Raw genomic sequence first — 22,091 nt, forward strand, 5'->3', positions numbered from 1 at the left:
TTAGGACTTTTTAAAAATTAATTCTTGAGTATGTTTGGTGTTTTGCTGAAAAAACACATAGGACATATTTAAAAATTGGGACTGGCAATTCTGTCACTAACTGACACGGTTGTAAAGTGAAATATCACATGACTGAGCCTGACTTATGACATCAGTTTGTCAGTTCTGGTTGCAGACATTAAGTGACTCACTACCATGTGATCACCATTTGTGACCTTCACGGCCAGCTTCCAACAAGCAAAATCAATGGAGAAGCTGGCTGTCAGGTGCTGCAGCTCTCAACCCAATAAAAAGAAACCTTCTCTGGAGACTTAGCACTTCCAAAAGAAAATCAGTTTATTGAGGGTTAACATGGAGTCCATAATAGAGTTTGCTGAAACTGAAAAGTCCATGCACAGCAACGTTTTCTTAACCCCTCTTGGTCCTTCTGGTGCCTTCTCCTGCTTTGATGCTGGTATGACCTTGGCATTCTTGAGAACCAGATAACAAGCCATCTGCACTAGCGGCTATTCACCTAACCCCCCCCCCCACTACTATCATGGCAGAACTGAGCAAGCTAGCTAAAACGCTGGTTAATTGATTGCGAGGTTCTGACACTGGCAGGAAGTTGCAAATGGTGATGTGATGTCACACTTAATGACTGCGTGCGACTTGCTTAACAACAACTGGAATTGCCGCAACTGCTGTCACAAATCAGCAGAGTCGTGATGTCGCACTTTATGACCATGTCACTTAGCGACGGAGTTGCCGGTCCCAATTACTGTTAAGTGAGGACTACCTGTAGAACATAATGTTCCTTTCTTTTTTTTTAAACTGTGGTTCTTTTAAACTAATAAATGTAGTAGCCTTTTTTGTTTTATCTTGCTTCTTTTTATTTTCTTTGCATTAAAAAAATGGATTTGAAGGGGAGGAGGGGAGGGGGGAAATTTTCTTAGCCCGGCTTTTGCTATTTCACCTCTGTATTTTGCTTGCGCTAGGAAGAACTGCTTGAAGGACATGTACACAGAAGACCTTGAGGGGGGAGAGCGCAGGGAAAAGGTTTTGAGGGTAAAGGGGGGACACTGGTTCAAACTGCCTTAAACTGCCTTTTTAGTTGCAATCTATTGTCTTTGCAATGCTATAAAAACTGGGCTTGGAATCTTGTTGGTGTGGAGCCGCCCAGAACTTTCGCTGCCGTGTTTTGGGTTGCTGCCCACCCAGCTGTTCACTCGGCTGATTAAAGAGCGTTTTTCTTTTTAAGAGACTCTGCCTGAATTCCTGGTTTTGGATTTTCTGAGATTCAGGTCTACAAACCTTACAGATTAAAAAGAAACAAAGAAAAATTGAGGTGAGATTTAGCAGTTTTCAAATTAACTGAAGGATTGTCAGATAGATTTGTTCTTTATTGCCCTAGAGATCAGAAGCAATGGTTTAAAATGATAAGAAAGGAAGCTCCGGCTAGACATCAGGAAGAATTTCCTGACTGTATGAGTTCTCAACCAGTAGAATAGCTGCAGTGGCATTGGGATCCCCTTTGATGGTGGTTTTCGAATGCTGGTCATCTGTCAGAGACCTGAAGGTGCTCTACCGCAACGTTTCTCAACCACAGCAACTTGAAGACGTGTGGACTTCAAGTCTCAAAATTCTCCAGCCAGCACTCTGGCTGGGGAATTCTGGGAGATGAAGTCCACATGTCTTCAAGTTGCCAAGATTGAGCAACACCGCTGCTCAATGGACCTTTCGCTGAGCGGAGAGTTCAACTAGAAGATCCTTTCCAACTTTTGATTCTATGCTAGAGATTTGTAACTGCTGGTGATGCTTGAGCCTGCGCATCCAGGTCGAGCAAAGGAGTGTCTGGCATTGTCCTCGTATTTATTCATGCTACTTAAGTTATACGCGTCCGTTTATATTTAAACAATATTGCCGCACTCTATGTCGTGTTTTTCTGGCTTTGTTCATGATCTGCTAAGGTTTCTAATTTCCGCTCGTGGATTCCAGCCAGAAACGCTGGGCCAATAGTTCCTATCTACCACAGAGCTACAAACGACGGGGCTGGTACCATCCTCGGGCGTCGCTAGTTGGGTGAGGGGTCGGACGGCCGCGGGGCAAGGGGTCCCTTTCGGCCGCGCTCTTCTCCCTTCTCGTTCCGCTTCTGCTGCTGCTGCTGCTGGCTGGGAGTGGCGGCGGCGGCCGTCCAGGAACCGAGGCTTTGCGTACGGGAAAACCAGCGCCCGGGTCCGGCCACAATGAGAGGGGAATAGCTTACACAACACCCTTTAGATAATGGAAGGCGCGGCGGCGCGCGGGGTCGCGCTGACTAAGGCCAGGCTCGCCTTGGCTGCCGGAAGCCGCAGTCGCCCCTCCCCGGACGAGGCCCCGGGCGCGGCCTTGGGCGGCCAGGCGGCAGAAGGGCTCCTCCGGCGGGAAGCGCGGCAGCTCCCGCCCCGCTGAGGGCGCGGCGCGGACCAGGGTCCCGCCCCCGCCAGCCTCTGCCTTCGAGTTCTGCGGCTTCTGGGTGCTGTCGGTCGCCGTAAGTGGCGTTTGTTCCGGCGTGCGCTTGGATGACGTGGCGTGGACGGCGGAAGCGGCGCCTCCTTTCCTCGGTGGCGACGGCGGCGACGACGGGGATGGCGCCGGCCGGGTTCCTGTGGTGCGTGGTGGCCTTGTTGGTTTTGCCTGGCCGGGCCGACGAGCATGACCACACGGTGAGGGGCGCAGCGCGCCTGAAGCCACGGGGACAGACGGGCCTGCTCTTTCTCCCTCCCTCCCTCATCCTTCGGCGGCGGCTCCCCTGCCCGGGTGCGGGTGCGTCTTTGCGCGGCGTTGCAGAGGCCAGAGCCCGAGCCAGCGCGGATCGACCCGATCGGTCCGCGCGGGACGGGACGGGACGAGCGCGCGCGTGCGAGGAAGAGTTGTTTCGTGGACCATTGAGAGCCGACGTCTTAGTGAGAGGTGGTCTCTTTCCCCTAGGGGGGTGGGGGGGCGGTTGCGAGCGGCCTGTCCAAGTGTAGCTCTCCTCTTAATAGCGTGTCTCGCTGAATGCCGTAGAGCGATCTTGAAAAAGCCTGTCGAGAACGGCAGCCTTTGTTCGAGCAACACTGAGGTTACTGACCATTTCTTATCCGTTGATGGTGACACCAGACTGTTAGAGCTTGGAAAACAAAACCGCATTTGTTAAATATAAATATAAAAAGTCGTCCTGGTTAAAAAAAATAGTAAATCCCGTTCGGAATTGATCTTCCCAAAAGCAGGCAGAAATGCCATAAAATATACTAATGTTACAATTCGGGATAAATTCAGATAGCTAATTCTGAGAGACAGCAGTGCGGCTCAAGATATTTTGGCTTCCATCCTACCAAAAGAAGTGTTTTTTTGTCTTTAGTTCAGCTGAGCCACGTTAATGCTGGTAATTAAACACTGGGCCCTGGATGTGTTTTGTGGCTTTGGACACTGACTGGTTATGCCCAGCCAAGGTACAGTTTGTTTAGTGCATTATGGGAACTCAACCATTATATCTTATTCAGTTGATCATGATAATCTGTTTCCCACAAAAAAGACATGATCTGCTTTCTTTGTGCAGAGAAACAACCTGTATGCTTAGACGTCTATAATTTGTATCATATGGGCTATAACTGTAATATAGCAGGTCTGTAAGATAACTGTTAGCAAAGACCTCCATTACAAATGGGAGATACAGAGGGAAGCTTGAGAAAATAGTAAAGTGTAAATTTAATTAAAATCTCAAGAAATTGCAGTATTTAAACCGGGACTTCTCTGTTTGTCTCTTTAGTTTTTCTAAACCCTTCTATACTGTCCTGTTTTTAGAAAGTCAAATTAAGGTAGAAACCACATAATAGAAAATACAGGCAATATAAAACATGAAATCCAAGTGCTTAAAACAAAATAATAAGATAGCTGGTATAATAAACCAAAAGTAATTAGAAAAAGTTTTTAAAAGTAGCAAACTTTGTTGAAAGCAGTAGGAACTTGTCAAATGGATTATAGTAATGAATAATACTGGTGCCAGTATAGTAATGTAATCCTTAGATTATTGATGAGTTCAAACCTAATACTAAGCCATAAACCAGTGCTAAGGGCTATACTTTTTTAAAAGGGGGAGATTATTTTTGGTGTTGGGCAATGGGTATTGACAATGTAAGGAACAAATGGGTGAAGCTAATTTTAAAGTTATTTAATTTTCAGGAATTTTTGAAATTGGGTTGCTGTTTTAGACATATTAAGCCTTATCTGACAACTTAACATCTCTTAGTTTTCTGCTGGCAGACAGTGAAAATGTGCATCGCTGATTTCAAGGATTTCCCAAAGATTTTACTGGTGCAATCCAAGGATGCTCCAGGAGGCAGCAGAAAAAAGGGCATTCTAGGAACTGCACATGGGCTGTGTATTACCCACTTCTACCAACTATGTTTTACATAGTGGCTAGGTTTGCATTATGGCTTAGTGTGACCCTTGCCCTTGTAATGCTGCTCAAAAGCCATCCAGTAGTAAAACTAAGAAAGACAGCGAGTACATAGTATAACTCTTAATGATTATTCCTTGAGAGTCTGTGGTTGCAATATATTTATTTTTTATTTTTAATCCATTCAATCATGTCCAATTCTCAGAAACTGCCGGGACAAGTCCCTGCAGTTTTCTTGGCAAGATTTCAGAAGTGTTTTGCCATTGCCTCCTTCCTAGGGCTGAGAGAAGGTGACTGGCCCAAGTTACCCAGCTGGCTTTGTGTCTAGGTGGGACTAGAACTCCTGGTCTTCTGGTTTCTAGCCTGATGCCTTAACCACTATGCCAAACTGGCTCTCTATATTTTTCTATATGGAGAAATATAGAATATTTCTATACTACACAGCAAGTAACAATAAACGGCACTACTGCTTTGAGGAGCTCTCAGTATATGTATAAGGGCAGAGAAAGAAGGAATGTGAGAAACCAAGGTAATGGGGAAATAATGTGTGGAACATTCTGAGACATATTTGGGCCTTACAATTAATTGCACGGGTATCCTTGAGAAGAGATTCAGCCATTAGAAGAAGGAAGGATAAAGAGTGACCTAGACAAATGTTAAAAGCATGTATAAGCAATATGGCACAAAATACAGATAATATTCAGTTTTTAAAGGTAAAAAAGGAGTTCCTTGAAAGAAGAGAATAGGAACCCAGTGTAAGAATGAGCAGTATGAAGATATGCATTAAAGTGTTGTGATAGAAGTAGAAAAACTGAATTAGAAGAACTAAAGGGTTGGCTGAAAAGAGAACATTTTCCCCCAGTATTGTACAGGGAAAAGCAACATGCATTGCAGCATATTTGCATATGTGAAGCAAAGGAGAATCTAAGAAGTTCAAGACTAACAGGTTGGCTGATGATGTGAATGATAGAGAGCAGTCTAAGAGTAGAAAGCTTAGAGACTGAACATGTCAGAGTCAAAGCATCCAGGAGAAATATCAAGTAAGTAACTGAGATACATGTAAGTATTATGGGAGAGCCAACGAAGTGAATGAAATTGCAAGGGCATTGTGTAAGCAGAAAGAAAAGGGCAAAGCTGTTACAGAAATGATGGAAACATTGGAACGATAGGAGATCATTACAATATTGAGAGATAGTTGGTGTAAAAGTAAAGAAAAGAAGTAACTGGCCTAATCAGATGGAAATTACATGAAAATATGTGCAGAGGAATGTTGTTAGAGTTGGTTGTGAATCAGCCTTCTGTGTGAAAATGTGTGATGAGAGCACTGAAAATGTGTGATTGTAGTGTAGATGTAGACAACATAGTACCTCTAGGCACCAGAACTGCTGCCATGCCTTAAAATGGCTCTGATGATCCACCATGTTAAATTGAAAGTTTTTGTAATGGCTGAGGTCTCACACTAACATTATTGAAATGTTATGAAATTTGGGTCATTTAAAAAAAAAGTAGATGCAGGTGTGTGTTTGATACCTGCATTAATGTGTGGTATTTATTTAAGCCTTGGAGTCCAGTTAGGTGTTTTCTGTTTCTAGAAATCCAAAATATATCAAAGTTTGGAATTCTGGATTCAGTTTCCATGTTTTCTGCTTAGTAAGGCATAGTGCTTTTTTCCAGTAACATATAATGAAACTGCTATTCTCTACTATACTTAACAGTTTCAGATCTAAGTAAGGTAGCAAATTAATGTTATAGAATGGCATGTTTGGGAAGACCATAACAGTAATTATAAGTTGTTAATATTCTATGTGTGTGTTTTTGTGGATTATATCTTGGCTATATGAATAGCTTTTCAGACCACTCTAAAATGCCACGATTTTCTTTTTAATAATATTATTAGGATAGAAACCAGGAGATTGTGAGTTCTAGTCCCACCTTAGGCACAAAACCAGCTGGGTGATCCTGGGCCAGTCACTTTCTCTCAGCCGTATGAAGGAGGCAATGGCAAACCACTTCTGAAAAACCTTGCCAAGAAAACTGCAGGGACTAGTCCAAGCAGTCACCAGGAGTCAAAAACTGGCTTGAAGGCGCCAAATAAATAAATAAATAATTGTAGGACTTACAACACAGGTTTTGAGTGTTTTCCATTTCAGAATGGCAGAAATTATTAGCAATTTTCAGCAAAAGTTGTCAGAGGTGGCTTTGGTGCCCACAAAAAGAGGGTTCAGAGGCTGCGTATTTCATTGAATAAGTTTATATGTGACTGCTAAGTATATGTTTTTGTTAAAATAATAGCATTGGCAAGTTCTACATTTGTAGATGGCAATTTGTCAAAAAGTGAGAAGAAGGTTGGTGGTTTTTCAAGTTGCTGGTTTGGAATTTTGGGAACTGTAGTTCCAAGACATCAGGTTGGTTCTGATCAGGTTGGTACCATTAGTTGGTAGCAAACTGACTGGGTACACACATCATGCTAAGCCCTTGTGTGATTTTCTTAGTTTTAGCTTAGTATTTTATGTAAATCTGGTCATTGTGCTTTGTAAATAAAAAGGTAAAAGAAGCATAGTTGTTGACTGTGTCCACATTGCTTTCTCGACAGCAATAGAGAAACTGTTTGTCATTATCTTCTTCTGAGCCATTTATTCAGCTTTTCTGTCTTAGCCTGCAGCCCTGGGATTTACTGGTGATTTCTCTTACATGTACTAATCAAGTCCAGCCCTGTGTAGTTTTTTGAACATAGCCAAGATCAGCTGGGTGCTGCCATCTAGCTGAGTGCTTTATAAATAGCTTGATACAGTGTGCAGACACCAGCTAGTGTTAGTCCTGGCTAACTAATTATGCAACAAGCAGAAAATGAATGCAAGAAAAAATGTTTTGCTCATGCAGTCACTCCCTAATCTTTTTTTTTCTAATGTATTACTTTGGGCTGCCAAAGCGAGAATGGAAGCATTTCCAAAAGGGCACAGATAGATCTTAAGCTTTAAGGGGACTATTAAACCTAAACAGAGGGTTATATACAGGTACACCTGGCTTACCGACTGCCTCATGCAGTGACTGTTCACAGTGCTAAAAAAATAACTTTATGACCAAGGTGCACATTTATGACCTTCACAGTGTCTCTCTCAGTCACATGTTCGCCATTACAGTGAGTTAGTATACACTGTCCTGTGCCTGACCTGTTTTTTTCCTCCCCCATCCCTTGCAGAGTGGAAAGATTGCCTAAACAAGTGATCTCTTTAGGCAATCTCTCCTGTGCCTGACCCTTTTTTTTCTCCCTACCCCTTCGCAGAGCAGAAAGATTGGAGAGCAAGAGAGCTGTGAGAACACTAGGCAAACAGGTGGTACTAGTGCATTTCTTTCAATGTGTATTCTCCATTGTGTGCCTGCTTACTCTCTTGTAATCCCTTCCTCTCCAATGAATGTAAATACAAACATTTATTTCATTCTTGGTAATTATCCCAGCATGGGGTAAGCATTCCAAAGGGTGGGGAAGTGGGGAAAAAGGAAAGCTGAAATAAAATCATAAGCACAGTTGTGGACACATGATTTTCCACTTAGCAACCATGTCACTTAGAAACCAAGTTGATGGTCCCAATTGTGGTTCCTAAATGAGGACTACCTGTATGACTTTTCTTTTCCTTGACAAAATGCAGAAGGTAATCACACTGCTCTTTTTTAATGGTATAATTTTGGGGGATGGCATGGAAACCAGGGGTTGCCTATCAATATTTTAAAGCATTTTTCTTGTATTTCTCTGTGAAAATTTATTCCATTTTAAACAATGTGCCTATTGATAATTCTTTATCTTTAAATATGGTTTCTTTTCAGTACCAAGATAAAGAAGAAGTTGTTTTATGGATGAATACTGTAGGACCATATCACAATCGACAGGAAACCTACAAATACTTCTCTCTCCCTTTCTGTGGTGGATCCAAAAAAAGCATTGATCACTACCATGAAACTCTTGGAGAAGCACTTCAAGGAGTTGAACTAGAATTCAGCGGTTTGGATATTAAATTTAAAGGTAAAATAACCATAAGTCACTATTGCTGATGTTTTAAAAATTACTGTATTTGTTTGATAGGAAAACCTTTTCCAAATAATTTGAATGCATTTATTTAGTTTTATAAGATACTTGAAGAGTGAGAACAGAAAAAAAAATACAAAGATAAAAAAGGAAAATATATTATAAAAATATAAAATATGTAAAACATAATAAAATGAATGAGACAGCCAGTTTGGTGTAGTGGTGAAAACACGAGGCTAGAAACTGGGAGACCGTGAGTTCTAGTCCTGCCTTAGGCATGAAGCCAGCTGGGTGACCTTGGGCCAGTCCCTTTCTCTCAGCCCTAGGAAGCAGGCAAATCTGAAATCTTGTCAAGGGACTTGTTCAGGCAGTTGTCAGGAGTCAACACTGACTTGAAGGCACAAAAACAATTAAATATATAAAATGTAAAATTAAATAAAATATTTATAAATTATTCCTAAATTATTTATAGGAAAAGAAAAGGCATTCCACTATCATTCTATCAAGTCACACTACATTGGAAGAGATATAAAGATAATCATACAACAGTTTAGCACAAGAACTAATATTAGCATCAGACTGGAGGTTGACAAAAGCAGCTAAAATAATAAATATTAACAGCCATCATAATAAGAGTTATCAAACATTTCTAACTAATCTGAAGCAATCTATCCTTTACTGCCAATCAGACAAGATGTAGTGTCTTAAAACCTTATACTGAAAGAAACCTGAACTTTGGAAGTACCAGAAAGTTATGTGGAGAATTATAGTTCATAAACACTTTCCAAATTAAGTTTAAGTTAATATCAGTCTTATTTTTTAGATATGAAGTTATTTTTGACAATGCATATTCCCCAGTTGGCTGCCATATTCTAATGAAGGAATTAAATATTTTCAACGATAACTGTGGAGTATCCTAGTAGTAGTTATCATTTAGAAAGCCAACTTCTACTTTGTAGAAATATGAGATTTGCTGATACTTTGCAAAAAAAAACATCTGGTAGAACAGGAAAGTCATTATTTAAAAATTGTTTATCCTATGATTAATTGTCTTACAAAATTGCTGACCTTTGTCAATCCCAGGAGATATAGAAGAATGATTCAAGCTGATTATTACATTTCCAGCAGTTTTTAGATGCGTATTATCCATTTTGGCAAATCAGTGCTAGAGTAGTATGCCGCTGAAAAAAGCATACCAGTTTCCTCTAAGTCATTGGTTCTCAACGGGGGCGATACCGCCCCCGGGGGGCGGTGGGAGGATGCTGAGGGGCGGTGAACTTGTTTTGGGCGGTAGGGGGGCGGTGGGCATGTTTTGGCATTCGAACTTAATTTTAAAACTCCCCAAAAAATTTATTAAATCGATTATCCGGTTTACACCGTTTGTACCAGCAATAAAACGAACTTACGTGACGGCTGCCCTCACGCACTTCTAAGAATGGTGAGACAAATTTGTATTCTAGGTAGGATGACCTTGAAGAACTCGACACTACGATTCTTCTCCGATCCCAACCAGCACAGCGCGTGCGTCTGCTGTTTTCCCGCGCGATTAATCGCAGCGCGTGCGTTGAGCGTCCTTTCAATATGAATGTTTGATTTGACCCGTGTTTCTTGAGTTGCTTTTCGTTCGCTTCATTTCTGTTTTTTCCCCTCAGTTTCGATTTACTTTCATTGTTTATTTGGCCAGTCGGCTAGGTAAGTGCGCTTATTAGTTCTTTATTGTGGTCATGAATTATTAATTTTGAGAAATAGTTATCTTTCCCTCATCATATTTTGCAGCCGCCAACGATGTCGGTTAATAAAAAGCATTAAATATTAAAAAAGCATTTGCAAAAAAAATAAAATTAATAAAATTTAAAAAATAAAAAAAAAGCATCAAAAAAATAAATGTATTTACAGCATTTTGAAATAAACGTATTTACATAAAAGAGCATTTAAGTATTTTTTTTGCATTAGTCATTTTAATTTTAATAAAAGGAATGCAATTACCTTCCAGGGCAAAAGTATCGAGTTAAATCGAACAAATTTGGTGTGTAAGTCTACTGAAAAAAATTACTTAAAATTTTTGCCTTTTATAATTCAGTAACTCCCCCCCCATACCCTAAATTACAGGATTTTCACAAAGGGTGGCATTGAAAAATTTTCCGCTCCTTAGGGGGGTGGCAGCTGCAAAAAGGTTGAGAATCACTGCTCTAAATGATTCACAGTAAACTTAATATTTAGCTTCCATTGATATTCCCATTGTTACCTGTCAGTTGTCCTGTTTAAATTCTGCATCCATTTAATCATACAGTCTTTGACTTGTTCAGTTTCTGAATCATGTTTCAGTAACATGTATAAACCCAAACAGCGGTTCTGACTTGTGGCATAAGCATTTCAAATTCAGTAAAATCTCTAAGTATGCCACTTTGTTTTTGTATTTCAAAAGGAACTGTATTACTTATTTGATGATATTGAAACCAATGAGGTATTTCTGACTATTCTGAAGAGAGACTCTTGAAAGATTTCATCTTTGTTTTATTAAAGGTTAAATCTTACAGTGTATTATCTCTTCACTAATTTTTTTTTCGTATATTCATGCAAGTAAATATTTAATTTTGAAGCAAGAGGAGATAGACCTGGGCTTATCCTTCTTTTATATTTGTCCATACTTTTAATAACCTATTTATAATTTAATTCTATATTTATCAGACCAGAGATATTTGTGCAGGCTTTTTGGAAGTCCTGCTCCTTCCATAGAAGTAATCCAATCATATGAAGATATAATCCAATCCATAATCTTGGTCAGACAACCAAATTGATAATATAAGTTAACATTTGGTACACTGGTGTATTTATTCTTTTGTATCATAAACAATCCTTAGTCTGTTATTCATTTATCTTTGTCATTCATTCAACATATTTTCTTAAATGCTTGTTAGGATCATTTGGAATAAAAAATTAATCCCTGTTAAAATATTAATTTTTACTGCCAATATTCTTCCTAGCCAAGATAAGATTAGCTTTTTCCATCTTAAAATATTAGCCATTATTATTTTTCCAGATCTGCAAATAATTATTTTTGAATAAATCTTTACTGTTTCTAGCTAATAAATTCCAAAGTACTTGATCAGTTTAGTACTGATATTAAAGCCTATTGTTTTTTTCAAATGCTGTTTTTCCTCTTCAGATAGATTCCATGTAATCATCTGTGTCTTATTCTTACTAATCTGGTATCTTGATACTGTTGTATATGTTCCATTGTTGATTCTAAGGACTCTTTTAGTTGAGTAACTGTGAGTACATATCAACACCATATACTTTTAATTTATGCTCTTGATTTGCCAGTTTAATTCCTGAAATTTTACTCTTTTGTTGTATCTTTCTTACCAGTGGTTCTAAGGCCAGTAAAAACAGAGGAGAAAGGAGACAATGTTATCTTGTCCCTTTCATAATAGCATTTTTTGTGACATTTACAATTAAATTGGCTTATAAATTCTTGGAATCCATGAACGAAAATTTGAACCGCAGTTCATCTTTCTCAAGGTTGTGAATGTGAAGGGCCATTCCAAATTATTGAAAGCTTTTTCCATATCAAGAAAAATTGTTGCCACTTTCTTATTTCTTTGGTTGACATTATCAGTGACACTAACACATACAGTTGAACCTCGGTTTACGAACTTAATTCGTTCTGTGACTCTGGTCGCACCCCAAATTGGTCGCAACCCGAAGGAAATTTCCCCATAAGGTTCAGTGTAATTACCGTTAATCCGTTCTGGCGTGGAGGACAGGGAGGCGGCTGTTGCTTGGAGGGAGAGTCCCCCTCCCTACGACCACGTGTCGGGGCGGAAAAATGGCCACGGACCCCGTGTCAGGGGCAGAAAATGGCTGCGGACCACGTGTCAGGGGCGGAAAAATGGCCGCGGACCACGTGTCGGGTGGAAAAATGGCCGCAGACCACGTGTCGGGCGGAAAATGGCCGCGGACCATGTGTCGGGCGGAAAAATGGCCGCGGACCACGTGTCAGGGGCGGAAAATGGCTGCGGACCACGTGTCAGGGGCGGAAAAATGGCTGCGTATCCTGTTCGTACCCCGAGGCGGAGTTCGCAAACCGAGGTAAATTTTTGCAGCCGGAGCTGGTCGTAACCCGAAAAGTTCGTTAACAGAGGCGTTCGTAACCCGAGGTACCACTGTATATCTGATACTATTTCTCATATGTCTCTGTGGGGTGAGCTCAGGGTGATCAGGGTGAATTATGCCAGCTAAAATACTATTTAACCTTTTTGCAAAAATAGCTGTGAAAAGTTTACATAGTCTACATTCAATAAAGAGGTAAACCCATACAATTCTGGATGGGTTGGATCCTTTCTTATAAATCAAAGACCTAAATGCCTCCTGCCATGAAGAAGGCAGTACTTGACACTGTTGTACTCCATTTATGATCTGAGTTAATGTTTTGTCAAAAAAAAAATTGAATTTTTATGTTGCAGAAGATCAATCTGGTCCTGGAGATTTATTCTTCAGATTGCTTCTTGGTTTCATGTCCCTTAATTAGCTTGTTAAGTAATTCCTTTGCTGGTCTATAAATTTCATAATCTGTATTGTATAGATAATGTATAATCTTCTCCAAAATTGGTGTCTGTTTTCCATGTAGTTGGGAATAGTGTTTTAACAAACTGATTTATCATCTCATCAGAAATTGAAACATACTTCTTACTGTCCCAAATAATTTTAACTTAAATGGGGAGGGTTGTTTTAGATTTGCTCAGATTATGCTAATAGGGGACAAAAGGTTTTTCTGTCTACTGTTCATAGAAATATACATTCCTAGAGTTGGAAGGGGTTTCAGAGGCCATCTCGTTCAACTCCTAGTGCAAAAACTGTTTAAGCTGTTAAAAAAGATGGATATCCAGCTTTTATTTTAAAATCTCAAGTGAAGGTGAACATGCCACTTCCTAAGACAATATATTCCATATATCCTCCTGATACCTAACCTGAATCTACTTCCCTGTAATTTCAGGCTATTGCTTCTGATCCTGTTCTCTAGAGTGACAGAAAATAACTCCATTCCCCCCTCTGTATGACAGCATAAAGATTGCTATCTTATCTGTCCTTAAGATTTCTCTTCTACAGTTTAAACATCCTTAGTTCTTTTAACCATTCTTCATAGGACTTGGTTTCCAGTCCCCCTCACTATCACATTAGCCCATCTCTGAACTCCCTCTAATATGTTGATGTCATTTTTTTTAGATTGCAGGTTCCAGATATAGAATCCTTGGTTCAGGCCCAAGGCAGAGTAGAATAAGGCACTTCCTGGATGTGGACTCTGCTCCTGTTAATACATCACGAGCTAACATTTGCCTTTTTAGCAGTTGCACCACACTATTAGCTGATGTTCAACATGATTTGTTAGAACATCCAGATCCTTTTCACTTGTACTAGTACCAAGCAGGTTTCTCCCATCCTATCCTTGTGCTTTTCCTTTTTTCTCCCCACACGCAGAATTGTATATTTCTCCCTGTTAAAGTTCATTCTGTTAATTTCAGCCCACTGTTCCTTTCGACTTAAATAATGCTAAGGGTCATCTTTTTGTGTGTGTGTGTGTGTGCAAGCATATTAGTGTTCCAGTCTGAAGAATACCCTCTTTTGGAATTAGTTCTTTGACTTAAAGAATTTGAGTAGCTACACAGTGATTTATTGTTAATCATAATAATTATTACCATTATTCGGAGCCTATGCATTCTTATAATAATAATGGGTTCAGTAACAGGCTGTACTCAATTGTGCATGAATTCTTCCTCATTTATCTTCATAATAGCAAAAACATGTTAACCTTTAGGTGGTCACTTCTGATTAAAATTTGCTATTAAGATTTGAAGCCAGGATTCAAATGTAATTAATGTAAACTGTGATTAAATTTGCTTAGAAACTTGTGTAGGAGGAAAAATGTAATTTGAAAAAAGGAATATATGACACTTTTTGCATAAGACAAATATATTCATAGATATATTCCCTGTTCACCAGAGGAATTGGCAGAATTAAAAAAAAAAATTCTTTAATAAATGTTGTAACATGAAGGACACTTGCAGCATCACACTAAGCCAATTGATTTAATTATGGTTTATTGAATAAATTGCAGTTAGCTACACTTGTTTTATATGTGGAACCAAACAAACCATATTTTAGCCCATCACAGTGTAGTCACATGGGAAACCTCTGCATTGGCATTTTATATTCTCACTACTTTAACTCTGCTATTCGGTAATGGCCTTTTTAATTGTTGAGAAGTCAGTAAATTACTTGATTTTTTTTTCTGAAGAACTTAGTATCTGATTTTATGTCCAATGTTCCTCTCCTCTCCAAGTTTCACAGCTTCATAAATCCATTAATGAATGGTTCTATTAGACTTCTCAGCAGTTTTAGGTATCATCAATCATGATATCCTTTTGGACCATTGGAGGGGTTGGGAGTCACTATCTTAGAGTGGTTCTGTTCCTACCTTAGCAGGTGATTGTAATGGGAAGGATGTCAACTCTATGACCCCTCATGGAATCACCCAGGGGCCAGTCCTCCCCCCCACATTGCTTAACATCTACAGTGCATTCGGAAAATATTCAGACCCCCTTCACTTTTTTCAATTTTGTTATGTTGCAGCCTGATACTACAATCGTTCAAATTCATTTTTTTTCTCATTAATCTACACTCAGTACCCCATAATGACAAAGTGAAAACAGAGTTTTAGAAATGTCTGTAAATTTATTAAAAAGGAAAACCTGAAATATCACATTGGCATAATTATTCAGGCTCTTTACTCAGTACTTTGTTGAAGCACCTTTGGCAGCAATTACTGTCTTGAGTCTTCTTCAGTATGACGCGACAAGCTTTGCACACCTAGATTGGGGGATTTTCTGCCATTCTTCTTTGCAAATCCTCTCAAGCTCAATCAGGTTGGATGGGGACCGTTGGTGGACAGCCATTTTCAGGTCTCTTCAGAGATGTTCAATAGGGTTCAAGTCAGGGCTCTGGCTGGGCCACTCTAGGACACTCACAGAGTTCTCCCTAAGCCATTCCTGTGTTGTCTTGGCTGCATGCTTAGGATTGTTGTCATGTTGGAAGGTGAATCTTCGGCCCAGTCTGAGGTCCTGAGCGCTGTGGAACAGGTTTTCATTGAGGATATCTCTGTACTTTGCTCCATTCAGCTTTCCCTCAACCCTGACCAGTCTCCCAGTCCCTGCTGCTGAAAAACACCCCGACGGCATGATGCTGCCACCACCATGCTTCCCTGTTGAGATGGTATTGGGCAGGTGAAGAGCGGCACCTGGTTTCTTCCAGACATAACGTTTAGAATTGAGGCCAAACCGTTCAATCTTGGTTTCATCAGACAGAGAATCTTGTTCCTCACAGTCTGAGAGTCCTTCAGGTGCTTTTTTGCAAACTCCAAGCGGGCTTTCATGTGTTTTGCACTGAGGAGAGGCTTCCGTCTAGCCACTGCCATAAAGCCCAAATCGGTGGAGGGCTGCAGTGATGGTTGTCCTTCTGGAACTTTGTCCCATCTCCACACAGGATCTCTAGAGCTCAATCAGAGTGACCATCACGTTCTTGGTCACCTCTCTCTAAGGCTCTTCTCCCCTGATTGCTCAGTTTGGCCGGGCGACCAGCTGGCCGTGCCAGACTTCTTCCATTTGAGAATTATGGAGGCCACTGTGCTCTTGGGAACCTTCAGCACAGCAGAAATTTTTTTGTAACTTTCCCCAATTCTGTGCCTTGCAATAATCCTGTCTCTGAGCTCTGCAGGCAGTTCCTTTGACCTCATGGCTTTTGCTCTGATACAGTATGCATTGTCAGCTGAGAGGCCTTCTATAGAGAGATGTGTGCCTTTCCAAATCATGTCCAATCAATTTAATTTACCACAGGTGGACTCCAATCCAGGTGTAGAAATAGCTCAGCAACGATCAAGAGAAATGGGAGGCACCTGAACTCAATTTCAAGTGTTGTTGCAAAGGGTCTGAATACTTATGCCAATGTGATATTTCAGTTTTTCCTTTTTCATACATTTGCAAACATTTCTAAAATTCTGTTTTCACTTTGTCATTATGGGGTACTGAGTGTAGATTAATGAGAAAAAAAATGAATGTGAATGATTGTAGTATCAGGCTTTAGCATAACAAAATTGAAAAAAGTGAAGGGGGTCTGAATACTTTCCGAATGCATTGTACATGAAGCCACTGGTAGAGACTGTCCGTTGATTCAGGGTGTTGTATCATCAGTATACTGATGATGTTTTTTTTTTTATCTGCACTCAATCGTGACCGATTCTGCGGCGACTGCCTGGACGAGTCCCTGCAGTTTTCAGGGCAAGGTGTTTCGGAAGTGGTTTGCCATTGCCTTCTTCCTAGGGCAGAGCCCAGCTGGTGAGTGCAGGAGGCAGGATTTCTGTTGCTTCGTGCCTTTTTCGGGCGTATGCGGCTTCCGTGTTACTGGCAACTGGTCCCGTCTCCCGTGCAAGGCGCCGCCAGCGTTTTTCCTCCCACCAGGGTGAGAATACCCCTTTATCTTCTCTCAGAAGTTTTAGAGCTGCTGGGTTGGCAGAAGCTGGGGAGGAGACAGGAGCTGGGCTCGAACCGCTAAAGTGTCGACCATTTCTGGCTGGCAACTTTCAGCGTCATTAAGCCCCTGCACCACCACGTCCCCATATACTGATGATACCCAGCTATATATCACAACCTTGGACCATACTGGTAATGTAGTAGAAACCTGGTCTGAATGTCTAAAAGCTTCAGGGGCCTCAATGGGATGGAAGACTGAAACTGAACCCAAGTATAACATAGTTGTTTTTTATCTTTTGAGATTCTTTTTACTTACTCTCAGTGAAGTGGCAGCATCCCCAAGGGAGCATATCTATGACTTTGGAGTCATCCTAGACTCACAGCTACTGCTAAATGGGCAAATGAAACTATGGCTATGTGGGCTTTTGCTCATCTTCCACTGGTGTGTCAGCTGTCACCTTACTGGGATAGCATGGATCTTGTAACAGCGACTCATGCCGTTATCACTTCTTAGTTAGATTACTACAATATGTGGAGTACTTGGGGTTCTCTGAGCTTGGTTCTTTTCTTGCAAACGTTTCATTACCTAGCTGGGTAATGAAACATTTGCAAGAAAAGAACTAAGCTCAGAGAACCCCAAGGACTCCACAGTTCAACCCTGAGCTACACATATTCACCTCTATTGGTACTACAATATGTTCTACAAGGGGCTGCTTTTGAAGTCCACCTGAAAATGGTAATTGGTGCAAATTGGAGTGGTCCAGTTACTAGTTGCTGTTACCCTCAAGAGTGCATTATGCATGTGCTGTGGGCCCCACATTGGTTACCACATGGGGCAGTTCAAAGCACTGTTTTTGACCTACATGGCTTAGTGCCTAGATATTTGTAGGACCACCCTGCTACCTGTATTGGCCCATCCAATATTCTCTTCTCAGGGGAAACTTTGGTTATACCCCACTTTTGGGAAGTAAGGGGAATTAAGGCCAGGAGGCGGTTTTCAGTTTCTGTACCAATGATGTGAAATACCATCCCCTTAGAATTAAACCTTGCTCCATCACTTCTAATGTTTTAGAAGTTACTGGAGAGAGACTTTTTCTGAATAGAGTTTGGTTCAATAGTTTGTTATCAATATCTTTAACTTATTTCTCTTTCAATTGCTTTGTTGTTGTTGTTCAGTCATTAAGTCGTGTCCGACTCTCGTGACCCCATGAACCATATTGCGCCAGGCCTTCCTGTCCTTCACTGCCTCCCTGAGTTTGCTCAGTTTCATGCTCATTGCTTCAGTGATGCTATCTAACCATCTCATCCTCTGCCGTCCTCTTCTCCTTTTGCCTTCAATCTTTCCCAGCATCAGGGTCTTTTCCAAAGACTCCCCTCTTTGCATTAGGTGACCAAAGTATCTGAGCTTGAGCTTCATTATCAGTCCTTCCAATGAGCAATCAGGGTTGATTTCCTTTAAGATTGACTGGTTTGACCTCCTAGCAGTCCAGGGGACTCTTAAGAGTCTTCTCCAGCACCACAGTTCAAAGGCATCAATTCTTTGGCGCTCAGCCTTCTTTATGGTCCAGGTCTCACAGCCATACATTACTACTGGAAAAACCATAGCTTTGACTATGCGGATCTTTGTCGGCAAGGTGACGTCTCTGCTTTTTAATATGCTATCTAGGTTTGCCATAGCTTTCCTCCCAAGGAGCAAGCGTCTTTTAATTTCATGGCTGCAGTCTCCATCTGCGGTGATCTTGGAGCCCAAATACATGAAGTCTGTTACTGCTTCCATTTCTACCCCTTCTATTTGCCCTTCTATTTGCCAGGAATTGATGGGTCCAGATGCCATGATCTTAGTTTTTTTAATGTTGAGTTTCAAGCCAGTTTTCGCACTCTCCTCTTTCACCCTCATCAAGAGGCTCTTTAGTTCTTCTTCACTTTCTGCCATTAAGGTGGTATCGTCTGCATATCTGAGGTTATTGATGATTCTCCCTGCAATCTTAATTCCGGCTTGTGATTCTTCCAGCCTGGCATTTCTCATGATGTACTCTACATATAGGTTAAATAAGCAGGGTGACAGTATACAGTCTTGTCGTACTCCTTTCCCTATTTTGAACCAATCGGTTGTTCTGTGACTGGTTCTAACTGTTGCTTCTTGGCCCGCATACAGATTTCTCAGGAGACAGGTAAGGTGGTCTGGTACTCCCATCTCTTTAAGAATTTGCCACAGTTTGTTGTGATCCACACAATCAAAGGCTTTTGCATAGTCAATGAAGCAGAAGTAGATGTTTTTCTGGAACTCTCGTGCTTTCTCCATGATCCAGCAAATGTTGGCGATTTGATCTCTAGTTCCTCTGCCTCTTCGAAACCCAGCTTGTACATCTGGTAGTTCTCGGTTCACGTACTGCTGAAGCCTAGCTTGCAGGACTTTGAGCATAACCTTGCTAGCATGTGAAATGAGTGCAATTGTGCAATAGTTTGAGCATTCTTTGGCATTGCCCTTCTTTGGAATTGGAACGTAAACTGACCTTTTCCAATCTCGTGGCCACTGTTGCGTTTTCCAAACTTGCTGGCATATTGAGTGCAGCACTTTAACAGCATCATCTTTTAGTATTTTAAATAACTCAGCTGGAATACTGTCATCTCCACTAGCTTTGTTGTTAGCAATGCTTCCTAAGGCCCACTTGACTTCACTCTCTAGGATGTCTGGCTCAAGGTCACTGACCACACCAGCATGGACATCAGGGACATTAAGATCTTTCTTGTATAGTTCTTCTGTGTATTCTTGCCACCTCTCCTTAATCTCTTCTGCTTCTGTTAGGTCCCTGCCTTTTTTGTCCTTTATCATGCCCATCTTTGCACTAAACGTTCCTTTGATATCTCCAATTTTCTTGAAGAGATCTCTAGTCTTCCCCATTCTATTGTTTTCCTCGATTTCTTTGCATTGTTCATTTAAGAAGGCCTTCTTATCTCTCCTTGCTATTCTCTGGAAATCTGCATTCAGTTGCTTATATCTTTCCCTTTCACCCTTGCTTTTTGCATTCCTTCTTTCCACAGCTATTTGTAAAGCCTCATCAGACAGCCATTTTGCTTTCTTGCATTTCTTTTTCTTTGGGATGGTTTTAGTTGCTGCCTCCTGTACATTGTTACAGACCTCCGTCCATAGTTCTTCTGGCACTCTGTCTACCAAATCTAATCCTCTAAATCTATTCATCACCTTCACTGTGTACTCACAAGGAATATGATCTAAGTCATACCTGAGTGGTCTAGTGATTTTCCCTACATTCTTCAATTTAAGCCTAAATTTTGCAGTAAGAAGCTCATGATCTGAGCCACAGTCAGCTCCTGGTCTTGTTTTTGCTGTCTGTATAGAGCTTCTCCATCTTTGACTGCAAAGTATGTAATCAATCTGGTTTCGGTATTGACCATCTGGTGATGTCCATGTGTAGAGTCGTCTCTTGTGTTGTTGAAAAAGAGTGTTTGCTATGACTAGCTTGTTCTCTTGACAGAACTCTATTAGCCTTTGCCCTGCTTCATTTTGTACTCCAAGGCCAAACTTGCCTGTTATTCCGATTACTCCTTGACTTCCTACTTTAGCATTCCAATCCCCTATGATGAAAAGGACATCTTTTTTTGGTGCTAGTTCTAGAAGGTGTTGTAATCTTCATAGAACCGGTCAACTTCAGCTTCTTCGGCATCAGTGGTTGGGGCATAGACTTGGATTACTGTGATGTTGAATGGTTTGCCTTGGATACGCACTGAGATCATTCTGTCGTTTTTGAGGTTGTACCCCATTACTGCCTTTCCCACTCTCTTATTGACTATGAGTGCAACTCCATTTCTTCTAAGGGTATCTTGCCCACAGTAGTAGATATAATGGTCACCCGAATTAAATTCACCCATTCCCATCCATTTCAATTCTCTGATTCCCAAGATGTCGATGTTCAATCTTGTCATCTCATGTTTGATCACATCCAGCTTGCCTTGGTTCATAGATCTTACATTCCAGGTACCTATACAATATTGTTCTTTACAGCATCGGACCTTCTTTTCGCTTCCAGATACATCCACAGCTGAATGTCCTTTCGGCTTTGGCCCAGCCGCTTCACTCTTTCTGGAGCTACTTGGAAATGCCCTCCACTCTTCCCCAGTAGCATATTGGACACCTTCCGACCTGAGGGGCTCATCTTCCGGCGTCATATCTTTTAGCCTTTTAACATTGTCCATGGGGTTTTCTTGGCAAGGATACTGGAGTGGGTTGCCATTTCCTTTTCCAGTGGATCACATTTTGTCAGAACTCTCTGTCATGACCTGTCCGTCTTGGGTGGCCCTGCCAGGTATAGCTCATAGCTTCACTGAGTTACACAAGCCCCTTCGCCACGACAAGGCAGTGATCCATGAAGGGGTTCAATTGCTTACATTGATTTAATTGTTGATATTTTATTTTGTTTTGTTTTGATTTACCTAATTCATTATCACTATTGTTATATTTTATATTGTAACTGTGATTAATTATTGGTTGTTTTATTTATATTTAACATAGGCATTTTTTAACATTATGTTTCTCTTGATTGTTTTGTAAACTGTCACAAGTCTGTATTAATTCGGTGGCATAGGAATAGAGAATAAATGAATCTAACATATACTTCAAAAGAGGTTGTATGTATGTGTGTCACCTGGAATACAGTATTTCCCAGTAGAATAAGAGAAGGATATTGGGACCTGTAGCATGAAATGTTGCTGCAGTTGTAATACAGCAAGTGCCTCAGGTTAGTGTCATTAGGTTTTCTTCTCAAGAGTCATTTTAATCTTATTAATATTGTTGACTAATACAACATTTGAGTAAGTTTGCTTTAAAAACAGTATTAACAAATATTTGTATAAAAAAGTTACAAAAATTCAATTTAAATAGTATTTAAAACATAAAATTATGTAAAAGAAATAAAGTTAGAACTCTCAGTGGAAGTAGCTATGATTGTGGTAGGTGATTGTGTTGACTTGTAATCTGAAGGCTGAATAACGTAACAGTATTTGTAGTGTACATATATTGTGCCATTTTTGCATTTGAAAGGCTGCCAGCAAATCCCAAGAAACAATGTAGTTTCCAAGGTTGAGAAACAATTCAGAATGTGGGATGTTTTATTCCAAACATAGAACACTGAAA

The 22,091-nt window shown here is 40.6% G+C and overlaps 1 protein-coding gene across 1 annotated transcript in view; it reads left to right on the forward strand.

Annotated features, from left to right (window-relative positions):
- The first annotated feature begins 2,488 nt into the window (after positions 1-2,488).
- The window catches only part of TM9SF3 (transmembrane 9 superfamily member 3), a 61,160-nt gene continuing 41,557 nt past the window's right edge, over positions 2,489-22,091 (forward strand). Inside the window, exons 1-2 of the mRNA XM_088154571.1 lie at positions 2,489-2,684; positions 8,222-8,417. Of these exons, the coding sequence (XP_088010697.1) occupies positions 2,541-2,684; positions 8,222-8,417 (340 nt within the window). The 5' untranslated portion in view covers positions 2,489-2,540. The remainder of the gene's footprint in view (positions 2,685-8,221; positions 8,418-22,091) is intronic.

This window comes from Python bivittatus, unplaced genomic scaffold, assembly GCF_059951505.1.
Source record: "Python bivittatus isolate LINGU-HERP-01145 unplaced genomic scaffold, Pbiv_v1 ctg000050_np1212, whole genome shotgun sequence".
In the NCBI taxonomy this organism is placed as follows: domain Eukaryota; kingdom Metazoa; phylum Chordata; class Lepidosauria; order Squamata; family Pythonidae; genus Python; species Python bivittatus.